Here is a 12,603-nt window from a genome sequence, read left to right as displayed (position 1 = left end):
CCGAGTATTTCATGAGAACATGTTTGCCCTCCAGTTGCTGAAGATGCCTGCAGCCCTGGGACACTTCAGACACCCCACCAGCTCTCCAGAGCCAAGCATGTACTTCTGCTAAAGAAGTTAAGTCCACGTGATTCCATTTGCAGCTGGCTAGGAGATGGTACCTTCTGATTACATCCTGATTTGGCCTTGGCTGTCTTGCATTCTTCATTCCTAGGATTCTTTGTTGTCGTTTTAATAACTAGAAATAGTATCAATTTGAGCACAGAGCTATTACAACAGTTATCCTATGGGTTCACTCCAAGAACGTACAATAATAACCATGAATCACCATGAAGCGTATCAACTTTAGAAAAATTAGGTTTCTTCCACCCTTTCTTTTTTTGCTTTTGATTTCCTACAAGTATGATGGTGATGATGATGGTAAACTTCTGTGGGAGACACAAAAAAACCCCCCTACTAATACAAAAAAATGGACCCAGATACCATGGTGATGAGTGAAATGGTTAGAAACATGAACAGCCTAATGGATATGCTGGCATCACTCCTCCTTAGCATGACCTACAGTGCAAGGACTGGGCTGGAGACATTTTGTGGAGAGGAGAGCAAGCCAGATTAGCATCACATCAACTCAGGATCCTGTATAATCTGAACAGACAGGGCAGAAGCAGCGCCATTCTGGTAAGAGAGAGCATCAGGCCCAGGTGGCGGGCCCTTGGAGAGGGGGATGCTGTAGAAACGCAAGAACAGCTTGGAGCCAGCAGCCTGGGAACTGGTTGTCGAGGGAAAAAAGCAGGGGGTGATGGGCATTCACAGTCAATCCTAGGACAGCAGAGCCAGGAAGAGCAATCTCTGTGGGGCTGGGGAAAGGAGCCAGCCTAGGAACAGTCTGAGGAGAGAGCATGCCAGTTGGGAAGCAGCTGTACAGCCATGGGGTGGTCACGGATGCCACTGACAAATGCGTGCTGTAACCAAAAGGGTTAGGGCTTAAGGGAAGAGCCAAGGAGTTCAGCCAGCAACAGCTGAGAAACAGAGCAATGCACCGAATAAGGAACGAGATTCACGTTTTGTGGTGGTGTCATGTCACCGAGTAGCATCCCATCAGCCACAGCAGCACGTGCTTCTGTCAACTGCAAGAGCACAAACCAGTTTAAAAAAGGCCACAGCTTGGAAAGGAGACAGTACTCACAGCCTGCAGTGTGGCACTGAAAAGCACACAGGCTGAGCAGGGGACGTGTCCGGGAAAAAGCAGATTTGAAATGCTTTAGTTGGCAATTTCCAATTTTACTGTACTGTTACCCTTTGAAACGCTCACCCTTGTCAAGAACTGTCTTAAGACTTTGCAAACTTGTACATGAGGATCTGTGGCGAAACCGAGATTCCCTCCAGTGGCTGCACTAAAAAAAAATCAAGGCTGATTTTAGCACTTTCAGGGTCTATAATGTATTTAAAGTTGCAGCGGTGAACTGCTGCTCCTCGCTCCGTTTCCTTCACACGACAGGGAAGCTGCGGCCGCCGAGGTCGGTAGGGAAAGCCGCCCCACACCAGCGAGCTGGGGGTCGCACAGCTGCTCCCCTCCAACTTTTTCTTCACGGTTTATTTCCCCACACACACCTGTCAGCGTTGGCGGCAGCACAAGGCGCTACCGAAGGAGCAGCACCGCAAACGGCAGGAGCGTCACGGCGGCAGCGACGCTTCTCCCGGCTTTTAGCGCCGGGCCCACGCCTGCCAACTCCCCTCACGGGCGGGCCCGATGGTGCCACGCCGAAACAGCCGCAGCCTCTCCAGGGCAGCCCCGGGCAGGCGGCAGCGGCGGCGGCAACCGCCGCCGCCTCCTCCTCCTCTCGGCGCTTCCCTGAGGCAGCTCCCTCCCGCCCCGCCCCGCCCCGCGCGGCCGCCAGCGCGAGCCGCCCGGCTGCAACCAACTGTCGCGGCGGGTAGAGGGGGGAGGAGAGCGCGCCGCCCGGCACAGCCGCAGCGCGTCCCGTGTAACGTGCGCACCACAGTGCTCCCATCCCCCCCCGCCCGCCGGCCGTACCACTTCGCTGCCTGTCCGGCGCTGAGGCGCGTTGGGCAGGAACGTACCAACGCCGCGGAGGGAAAGGGGTAGCCGAGAAGGTCGCGTGACAAGGGGAGGTCACGTCCAAACGGCGCAGCGCCGACTACTCGGTCCCGTTGTTTTGGCCAAGCGGTGGCAGGCGGCCACGGCCTCATCGGGGCTCCCCCTGGCAGCGGGGAAAGGGGAGGAGCAGCCGGTCCTCCTTAACCCTTCCCCGGCGGGACGGGGATGGGCCGTCCCGCTGGGCAGCCGCCCCCGCCCCCCGCGCGCAGCGTTCTTCCCGGATCGCTGCCGCCTCCCGCCGCTGCTGGTGCCGCGGGGCGCGTGAGCGGGCGGGCGGGCGGCGGGGGCGGGCCCTGCCGGTAGCGGCCCGACATGTCGGTGGCGTTCGCGGCCCCCAGGCAGCGGGGGAAGGGCGAGATCACGCCGGCCGCCATCCAGAAGGTGAGGGCGAGAGGAGGGGCCGGGCTCGGCCCCCGGCCCCGGGGGCTGCAGCTGCTTCCTGCCGCCGGGCCGCGCGGGGAGGGGGGTGGCGGCGGCGGCGGCCCGGAGCGCCAAGGCCCCGGCGGGGAGAGCGAGTGGGCCGCGCTCGGGGCCCGGCCCGGCCGGGGCGGGCGGCAAGGCGCTGCCTCTCCGCACTTCGGCACTTGTTCGGGGGTCCCGGGGCTGGGGGGAGGCGCCGAGCGGGCGGGCTGCGGCGGGGCGGGGCGCGGGGGGGGCGGCCGGTGGCGCTGGGCCCCCCCCTCCGGCTGCTCCGAGCGCTCCCGGGGCTCCCCCAGGGCCGCGGGCGTGAACTGATCCGTAAGGACTCGGCCTGGTGCGGTGGGGAGACGGAGGAGTCGAGTGACTCCTTCCTGTGAGGGGTGCCTGTAAGTCGGAGTTTAGTCGGGTTGTTCCTAACCCCTGCCTAACTTTGAGTTCTGTCTCCGCGGGGTAAGCGGCGACTACAGCTCCCAAACTTGGTCCGCCGAAGTAAGGTTGCCCCTAAACTTTGTTATTAATGAAGAACATTATGGTCGGAGCCAATGACAGCGACTCTGAACGACTCCATTTAAGCTTTTGTGGGAGGGAGCAAGCTAACTCGCTGAAGCAATCAAAGAAAAGCATATGTAGGATTTGTAATAATCCATGATGTTTCATATCAGCAGAAGCAAAGGAGCATGTTTAAGTTCACTGGTAACTTGGTGGTATTTAGAAACTTAACTGAAGACTTGCACTGTTACCGGTGTAAATAGCCATGAATCAAACAGAGACCAGATTGCCACAAGCTCCTTGTGTAGGAACCTTTTGAGTAGATATAGCTAACCTGTGATTTAGTAGAGAATGAGGTCATCAGCAAGGTAGGTGTTGTAGGGATCAGGACCTCAAAGAAGACCCCAGAGTTATAATGGAGACCTCCAGGGTACTGTAGCAGAAGTCAGTGCTTGAAAAGGTGGATGAAAAATACATACCCACTGGCTGGAAAGATGCCTAAAGGTAGTCAGTAGAGACTTCAGGTTGCTGGGGTGCATATGGAGAATGCAGACAATTATATTTTTCTTATGGTGTAGTCAAACCATTAATTTGATGGTGGTGTGCTGGCAAAACCCTAGTATAGTTAAAGCTGAGGAATCTTTGTAATGTACATAAGCTGTCAGAAGCCCTGGAGGTGTCTTCATCCAGCTGGAAACTAAATGCTCTTTTGATGGTGGGTGTTTATAACTCTTTCAGAGAACGATTTCAATTTTCTATCAGCAACTGCTCAATCTAAGTTGTATAAAACACTGCCTGCAGCCCCGTCTGGGATACAGTTGTATTCCTTCTTGTTTGCTTGCTTCTTGGCCCTAGCATTCCTTCCCCCCACTTCCACCACAGGTCCAGCTTACATAGCAATGGTGAAGAATGCAACCGTCCAACTGGCAGTCTCAAGGTCTACCTGTCTGCTGAGCCTTAAGTACCTGCTGCCTTCCTCTGGAAGGTGGGAGACATTCTGAGGAGAGCCTTGATTCAAGGCTTCCTTTGCAAGTGCTCTATTAGACTTTGGTGTCAAAGGTATTAGCTCCTTTTTCCTAATTTTTTCTGGTGGAAAAGGCCACTGTGTTTCTTCTAAAACTTGATGTTAGTACATGTGAAATGTGTCTGTGTAGCAGTTTGTGATCCTTTTCAGAGTGTGCAACTACAGTTCTGCCTAGTTTCTGAGGCTCAGTAACTCAAAATACTGCAGTTCTGTCTGTGTTTAGTGCTTAATGACAGTGTTTCCAGATCCAGCAGTTTCAGGCAAAATAATTGCTCAGTGATCGTTTAGTCAGTTCTGGTGAATTATTGGTTTGAATTTAGGAAGACTCAGCTGGTTGGCTCATTCTTACATGGATATAAGTCCTGAGTGGACTGCATGACATTTCTGACTCCATACCCTTTTCATAGTAGAGATGGATTAGTTGGAAGAAAAAAAAAAGTGTCAGTACTTCTTTCTTTCTTTTTTTTTTTTTTTTTTTTCTTTTCCTATAGAATTTGTTTAGGTTGAATTCCTAGGGAAATAAAGGTGATATAATAACACTGTTTGTGCTTTCCTTGTAGAAGCATGAGCCTTTTGGCTACTCTGAACCATGTCTGGAGGAAGGAAAGAGTCTTGCAGATGGTTAAGATCCTGTTAGTTTTGTGAAATTCAGCAGCTGGGTACAGTAAAGGGATCTAAACTAGCTTTCCACTGAGAGGAAGCAAAGGGAGAAATCAATGCAAAATTTTCCATTTGGCAGTAAACTTCCCATTTAGTTCAGTTGACTTGGGTAACTGGGCTGGTAGTTCAGATTAGCCATGGTTCTGCTGACTCTTGTGTAATCAGAGTGTGCTAGAATGGCTAAAAAGACATGAGTGTGGGGATGTGCAGCTCTAGGAAACCGGGCTTTTTTTTTTTTTTTTTCTGTTCATGGAGCTTGGAACACCTTGAATTTGTGAACTTTTTGTAGAAAGCCACGAGATCTGCAATTTCCCGTGATTTTGGGACTGCTTTTTTTTCCGGTCAGAAAATTAATTCGCAAAAGTTCATATTCCTGGACATCTCTGAAGTATAATAGATCTGTTGTACCCATTATACAGAATATTTATAAAGTGCAGTTTAATTAGAGATTCTTCAGGTAACTGTGGCCTAGCTTTCCAACACATTCCTTTGAAACAAACCTGTCTGGTAAGTTCAGTTTCTATCAATAACAATTTCAATTCCTTTTATTATTACATTTATGAACAGTTGCAGGCTTTAGAAGGAGAAGGGAAACTTGGGGCATAAATTTTTAAATAAATTTCTTGGTAGAGATCAAAGGAAGAAATGCAAAACTTTGAAAACTTTGTAAGAGCTTGGTGCAGAACAAGCATAGGTATTTGCATGGGAAGCTTCACAAGTGTAGCTATAATAGTGATATGAAACCCTTAAACTGAAAGCTGTAAAACTAATTGGAGGGGGAAAATGGGAGCAAAATAGTGTTCTAGAAATAATTCGTTAAAGTAGAACTTTCTGGAATACTACTTTTTCAGTGGTGGTTTTTAAAAACTCTGAGAAAAGGAGCAAGACTCAAACTTGCCTTCAGTTTCTTTCCACAAAGAACATGAAACTTACTCCAAAATTATTCTTTATCGTTTCAGATGTTGGATGAAAATAACCATCTTATTCAGTGTATAATGGACTATCAGAACAAAGGAAAGACGTCTGAATGCTCTCAGTAAGACATTAATCCAAATCTACTGTGGATTGGTTGAATTTCCACCTAGATCACCATGCTTGATTTGTTTAGCTCACCTTGGAGGAGAACTATGCTGTGAAGAACAGAAAAGTATTGCTACAGATACTACACTTAGAATTTATGGGGTTTTTTATTTGCCATATGACTGTCACTTCTGTCACTGAAATGCTGCAACTTGCCTACTGCAAGTTGATGTCATGATGACGACACCCATGAAAATGGGGACTGTATAACCACGATGTTTTTCCTCTGCATCACAATTACACTTTGGGAAAGAGATAGTTTTCTTCTCCAAGTGTTCAAAATCATGTAGGAATGGATCTTTCTTCTTCCTGACGGCATGTTTGAAAACTACCTGCTTACCACTTGCCCAAGAACAAAGAGTCTTGTCTTAAAAGTTTGGCTTGCCAGAATAGCCCGCGTGGACTTGCTGTCTAGTGGGGTCTCTGGAGAGTGATCTGAGAGAACTGTGGAAGGAGTGAATTATTAAGGAATATTATTTTCCCGTACTCGTTTCTGGCATGGGATGATCATGGCACCCTTGTAATCAGACAAATACAGAGCCATGTGATAGATGGGGCATCACAGTGTGGCTTGAGTCTCTTACTAAGAGAACTGATAGTCTGCGAGTAGGAGGGGAGTCACAAATAGTAGGTATTTTTGCTTTAAGGGAATACTTTTATTGTAGCACAGTTACTGTGTTAAGCTGTTCGCATGCCTGCTGTTATGTATTTGTGATCTGTTCCTGCTTTCAAGGTTATTTTTGTGACTGTGGGCTAGATGTTGAGACTCTGGAATGTGGTTCTGTAGCAGAAAAATCATTCCATAGCAAACTTCCAAAGCTCAGGGTCCTGATGAAATATTTGCACTGTTCTTGGTCACAATTCATATAAACATATAACATCTTGTATCTGGGGACATAGTAGAAGGAGCTCTCTTTCCCTAGTGTTTGTGATGGAAATTACACCAAACAGCCACACACACACTGTATATGTCTCCTGGTGGCTTAGTTTGGGGCAGGAAGGTGAAATAGGTGAGAACAGTGTCACCCAGCTTTAGATTTTTCATAGGAACCCAGAAGTTTTAGAGAAGATACAGGCAGAGATTTGATGGGAAAGACTGGGTAATAGGTAAGTGTGAGGGGAAAAGGCTTAGGATTCCTAGTAATGGTACTCTTGTGAGTCTCTTGAATCTTGTTTTACATAGGTAGCTTTCTTTGCATGTGTAGAATTAAAGTAAATTCTGATGTTATTGTATTTGTGGCTGAAGGTCTGTTTTGCTTTTGTTTCTTTTGATAGATACCAGCAGATGCTGCATACAAACTTGGTTTACCTAGCCACTATAGCTGATTCCAACCAGAACATGCAGTCTCTACTACCAGCAGTAAGTACAAAATAATGTAAAAGTAGGGAATAGATTTTATTTGGGTTCCTGGAGAAAAAAAGCCAAAACCAAACAGAAGTGTTTGAGGTAATGACCAAACATCTAGCCTCTGTACTGTACAGTGAATACATGATGCAGTGTCTCTTTGTGCTGTATTTGGAGTAATCTCACTGCTCAAGTCTTGCTCGAAATCTGACTTGTTTAACTGAAGACTGTTACTCTGAGTTAAACGCACAGTGCACAGATTATCTGGCCTGCATCATAGATAGTCTTAGATTCCGCCCCCCCCCCAGCCTCAACTGAGAACTGTAGTGGTGTGGCTCTTGGTCAGCTCCTACAGCAGTACTCTGTTTTTCCTCTTATGTTGGGGAAAGGTGGTGGTGGGGTGGGATTTCTTTTTTTTAATTTTTTTTTTTTCACTGGAATATCATCCATTCTTTTGCCTCAGTGGAATGAGGTTGTTTAAATCTTTGGCTGCTTTTCTGTACTCTAGGTAAGTTTCTTAAATTCTTTGCCTCTCTCCTGTATCAGAAAGCAACCTTTTTTAAGGTGGACAATAATATGCAAGAAATAAGGTTGCACAGGCTTAACTTGAAACGCTGTGTTGCTTTACAAATGAAGCATTTCTTGGATAATACTTAAGATTTTTTTTTTTAATCTGGAGTTTTCTGAATCTGTATTCCTGAACTCTTTATTTTATAAGATACCTCAAATTTTTCCCTCTTATCATTGTTTATGGAACAGTAAGGAAAGATACAACAAACATTAAAATAGCTTGCTATCTGTTTGCTTTTTGTGCTAATCGGAAAGCTTGGGGAGTTCATTGTGAGTAACACAAGGAAGTTCTTTGTTTTTTGGTAATAAGACTTTTCTTGAATTAATATAGTCTTGATTCATTTCTGTAATATGAAGCTAAAAAGAATGTCTATAAAACAGCCATTCCTAGATACTAGTTTTCACCAACTGAAATTGAATTACTTTTTCTTTGGTCTCTGGAGGAGTGTTCTCCAATCATTGCTACTAGCAAAGCATCCTTTCAAGTTGGTACCTAGAGGACTATAGAAACAGTGCTTCATTATGTCCAACCTGTTGTGCCTGTAGAGGCTTCTCTTTTTATAAATCCATGCTTGTAGCTGAGGGGGAGGGAAAGAAACCTTTAAGAGGGCTGTGTGTATTACTCAACTAATACGTTTTTGGAGGCTTAATTCATATCCTGGTTCTGATGACAACTGGAAATGAATTTGACCTTATCTTAGTCCCTGGTGAACAGTCCTGTTCTTAAAGCTGAATGTGATGACATTCTCTTCTTAAAAGAAAATGAAGATAGGGCCAGGAAAGATTTTAGCAGATCAGGACTGAAGTGCATTTCTGGTCTTGAACGTAAGGAATATTCCACAGTAGTGAGAAAATAGTGTAGTGTAGTTCAGGTTGGGGCAGGAGGGGAGTCCCCTTTGGACAACTGAGGGGGGAATAAAAAGGTAGCTTCTTGGTGTTTCTTTCAAACTAGAATACAAAATGAAATTTAGATGTTCAGTCTTACCTATGTGTAGACACTCTGACATACGAAGTCAAATCTTTGAAGATTTGCCTGAAATGGGGTAACATAATCAGATAAAGACTTTTTTTTTTGGGGGGGGGGGGGGGGTTAGAAAAATATTCTTTAAATTCTTTGTCTTCCCAAAAAATTTTAGCCAGAAGAATTCAGGATCATGTGAGCTACCGCTTTTTTCAATGCAAGTTAAACTACTTCAGACTCTTCCTTTATTGGCTTTCTGTTTAAGAACTGATGAGGCTCAAGTTGACTTGGAAGTATTATGTTTCTGTTCACCATGCTTCTGTGTCAGCTGTTGAACAGTCTTACTAAATTCAGGTGTTGTGGGTAGCAACAGTTAAATATGGAGCAAGATACTGTGTGTGTAAACATCTACTATTTTTAATAGTAAAATACATCAACTTTATGATACTACCATTGCAGTAGTTTCCCAGATAACTTAGGAGGGCTGGAGTCTGGACAGCTTCTGAAGTGGGATTGTATCTATCCATATCTGGAAGATTGTTCCCCTAGTAAACTATACTTTCTTTCTTCTTTAAATTTAATCTTGTTTTTGTTTTAATCTGGTAAATACACTCTCAAGAAAGTTCACAACTTAACTGCTACTTTTTATAAAATGCTTTATGTGATAAAATGAGGTTGAAAAGAGAATACTGCTGTTAAGGTAGCATTCACACTGAACAAAAGAGCTAAATGATCACGTTTGTTTGAGGTTGTTAATATAAGCTAACATGACTTGAATGTGACATTGTATCCTCTCACAATACTTCTTAGGCTTAATGCTTCATATTGTTGGGAAAAACGCTTGTAGTCAGTTTCTGTGCCTCTGTCCCCATCTTCCAGAATGCGCTATTCTAATCAAATGACTGTACATCCTTTCTGAAAGTGTGGTGTTGCCTGTAGAGAACAAGATGAATCTTCCACTAAACAAAAGTGTAGTGAACCAACTGTGGTGAGCAGAGAAATGCTTCTATAAAGGGGCCCTGGAAATGAGGAAAAGGTGAGACAGGTGAAGCAAGCATTGCAGGGTGTGGGTGAAGGGAACTAGAAAGACTTTGAAACTCCAGTGTCATAAAACAGCTCCTGTTGTCTTTATGCATGATAAATTTAGAGTATTAAATTATGAATTCTGGGGTAAGAGACCTTCCTTCACATCAGAAGATAAAGTAAGTGTGAGGTTAATCTCCTTGAGTCAACCAGTCTTTTCTCAGCCATGTGAACAGCAGCATTGCTAAGGACAGGGCTGTTTTGGAGTGTCTTCCCAGCCAGGCGAGAGTGGTGGCTAAGTCCATGTGAGAAGTTGATGTAAGTTTTTGCTGCCACTTTCTGAGTTATGGCAGGTACTCTCTTTCTTGGACACCAGTTGAAAGTCTGTTTACCACCACCATGTGGGATAAGCTGGCTTCCCAGAAAGGGCTTGTAAGGTGAGGAACACACCACTTGCATTCTTTTGATTTTCATTGGTGCTGCTTTTGAGGGAGGCAACAGCAAAGTATTAGTCTCCTTGAACTGTAGAGAGCAAAGATGCAATTAAAGTTTGTTACTGGGACTTGCAAGAGAACCTCGAAAAAATAGTAGTGAAGTACTGTGTGTGTGTTTCTAAGCACATTGAATCTGAAACTGCGGAACAGGCACCTTATCCTCCCTGACTTGTATTTTTTGTTGTCTCGAGAGAGAGAGTTTTAGTGGTATTAAAAAGTCATTGCAAACTATTGAATAAGAAAAAACCTTTTCCACTTGGATGTTTTTCCTCCCCTGTATATCTTCATTTTGCCAAATACTTATAAGAAAACAACCCATGACCATCACTTTATTGGGAAAAGTAGAGGGGAACTTTTGTCCTGCACTCCAGCCTTTCCATTTTGGCATTTATAGCAGGCAAATATTGAGGTCTGCAGGAATTATTTGATTGGGAACACTTGTTTTGTTTTTTTTAAACACAGAAAAAGTGATTTCTCCCCCCCCCCCCCAGTTTTTCTTGCATAATGCAACTTGCTGTCAGCATGCAGAGCACTTGATTTCAGTGTGTATTTCAAGAAAGTGGTGAAAATAAATGCTTGTGATTATTACTCATTTCTATAACGTACCACTTTTCTTTTATATTGAAAGTACCAGTTTCTTCCAGTAGCAAGCTAATTTCTGTATGTGAAGTGACTTCCAAGAAAACTCATTGTGTCTGAGTTGTAGAAAAATGTGCACATTGCATTAAATTGGTTTTGTTAATTTCATAATATTGGAAAGGTTATTAATAAACTTATGAATAAGAAAGTTTTTTTTTTCCTTGCTTGAGATACTTCTCTCAAGACTAATGCTTTTTGTAGGACTTGTGAAATCCCTTGATGTATGCTGTTCCCAAACTTGTCACACAGATTAGGGCAGAGTCCCTGCCATTTTAGTTATAAAACACTTCTATATAAAATGGTGATTGCTTTTTATAAACACCCAACATCAGCGAACACTGAAATACTGGTTACTTCCAAAGAAACTGCTTCAAGAGGTAGAATGATTAAACATCATTACTAGCACCTGACTAAAACTTTTCTTCAAGTTCCTTATTGGAAGATGGTGGGGTTTTGTTTGTGTGGTTTTTTTGGGGTTTTTGGTTTTTTGTTTTTTTTTTAAAGCTGCAGAGTTCAGGTTGCTAAATAAGAGTCCTCAGTGAAAGAATGGTTTTACTCAATCAGTGGAAAGTCTCATATGATCTTAAATACACTTTAGTGTTTTTCAAAGGGGTAAGTTCAATCTATGGTTCTAATGTACTTGTGATTAGTTTGTAGAAACAATTTAGAGTCTTAGGAACAGAACAGTGTGCACTCTGCTTTTTTAGTAGCCTTCATTTTGAACATAAAAGTTGTGTAAAATATATTTAATTGAATTATCTTGATACTGTTTTTCTTGAAAAAAGCAAGATGGCATCCAGAAAAGAAAAATATGGCTCATTTTTAATAGCTTAAAATAAAATTTGCAAATAAAACTCCTGTTACTGAAGATGAGAGGAATCCTAAATTAATAAAATTATTGTCCGGTTATGTGCCAAATGCCTGGGGAAGTCTGGTATCTGTGGTAGTATAGCAGAAAGTCTGTTCAGGGTATCTGCTTTCCTGCTGATCACAGCTGGCATCCGTCTTTAAACCTCTGGCTTAATTCTGTGTATATTGAATGTTAGTGTGTTGACTAAATTAGTTTTAAAGCAGATACACAAAGCAGTATTGTGTATTATTCTGCTTTAGCCTTTCAGAACACAAGTCCATGCCAAATTCAAGTTCAACTTGAAACTGAATTAATAGAGAACAGAGCAAAAGAAAGGTTGAATGTTTCCTGTCAAGAGGCAAGTGAGCTATTAGTTGGAAGTGGAGCTTGGATTTTGAAGAATAATTGCTCTGATTAAATGTTTGTTAAACAGTTTTCAAAAATCATAATCATTTCTAAAGACTTTCTAAAAGAGAAACATTAGGTAGCAGATTTTTTGAGGAAGGGGGGGAAGGTGTTGCATTCATACCTACAGTATTATGCAAGTACACTCCAAGGAACTTTCCTGCTGCTCTTCAAACGAGGGGCAAGTAGAGAGAGCCACTGTGGTTGGGATGGGTAAACGAAATTAAGCTTCACATTATTGTACTGTTACTAGAAACTGTTGAGCTAGTGCAAATCCATAATTGTTAAAAGCTAATCTATTTGTGCTTGCATCCTCCCTGAAGAATGTAATTTCTTAAATTATTCCTTCCTCCAACTCTTCATACTCTACCTCTTTATTTGCTATGTTGATTTTGCATAGCAAAAAAAAAATCCTATGTTTTGTAAGCAAGAAACACATGGGGTAAGCCTCCTTTGGTAATAGTCTCTAGCCCCCAGTTAGTTAGGCTTTGTCACTAAAGAATGGGAGATGTGGGACACTGAAG

General features: G+C 43.7%; 1 protein-coding gene across 10 annotated transcripts in view; it reads left to right on the top strand.

Annotated features, from left to right (window-relative positions):
- The first annotated feature begins 2,431 nt into the window (after positions 1 to 2,431).
- Positions 2,432 to 12,603, top strand: part of SS18 (SS18 subunit of BAF chromatin remodeling complex) — a 430,088-nt gene continuing 419,916 nt past the window's right edge. For 9 of the 10 annotated variants that reach the window (XR_012830823.1, XR_012830822.1, XM_075704672.1 and 6 more), the window contains exons 1-3: positions 2,432 to 2,500; positions 5,672 to 5,748; positions 7,068 to 7,152. Coding sequence is in view for 8 of the 10 variants with exons in the window: in XM_075704672.1 (XP_075560787.1) it covers positions 2,432 to 2,500; positions 5,672 to 5,748; positions 7,068 to 7,152 (231 nt within the window). In the remaining 2 variants the exon portion in view is untranslated. Of the gene's footprint in view, positions 2,501 to 5,190; positions 5,220 to 5,671; positions 5,749 to 7,067; positions 7,153 to 12,603 lie in introns of those variants that run through there. The other variant, XM_075704673.1, reaches the window with a different exon arrangement.

The sequence above is a fragment of the Pelecanus crispus genome, chromosome 2 (assembly GCF_030463565.1).
Source record: "Pelecanus crispus isolate bPelCri1 chromosome 2, bPelCri1.pri, whole genome shotgun sequence".
Lineage (NCBI taxonomy): Eukaryota > Metazoa > Chordata > Aves > Pelecaniformes > Pelecanidae > Pelecanus > Pelecanus crispus.
Note: the sequence above shows the minus strand (reverse complement) of the source record. Positions and strands in the feature narration are given on the sequence as shown.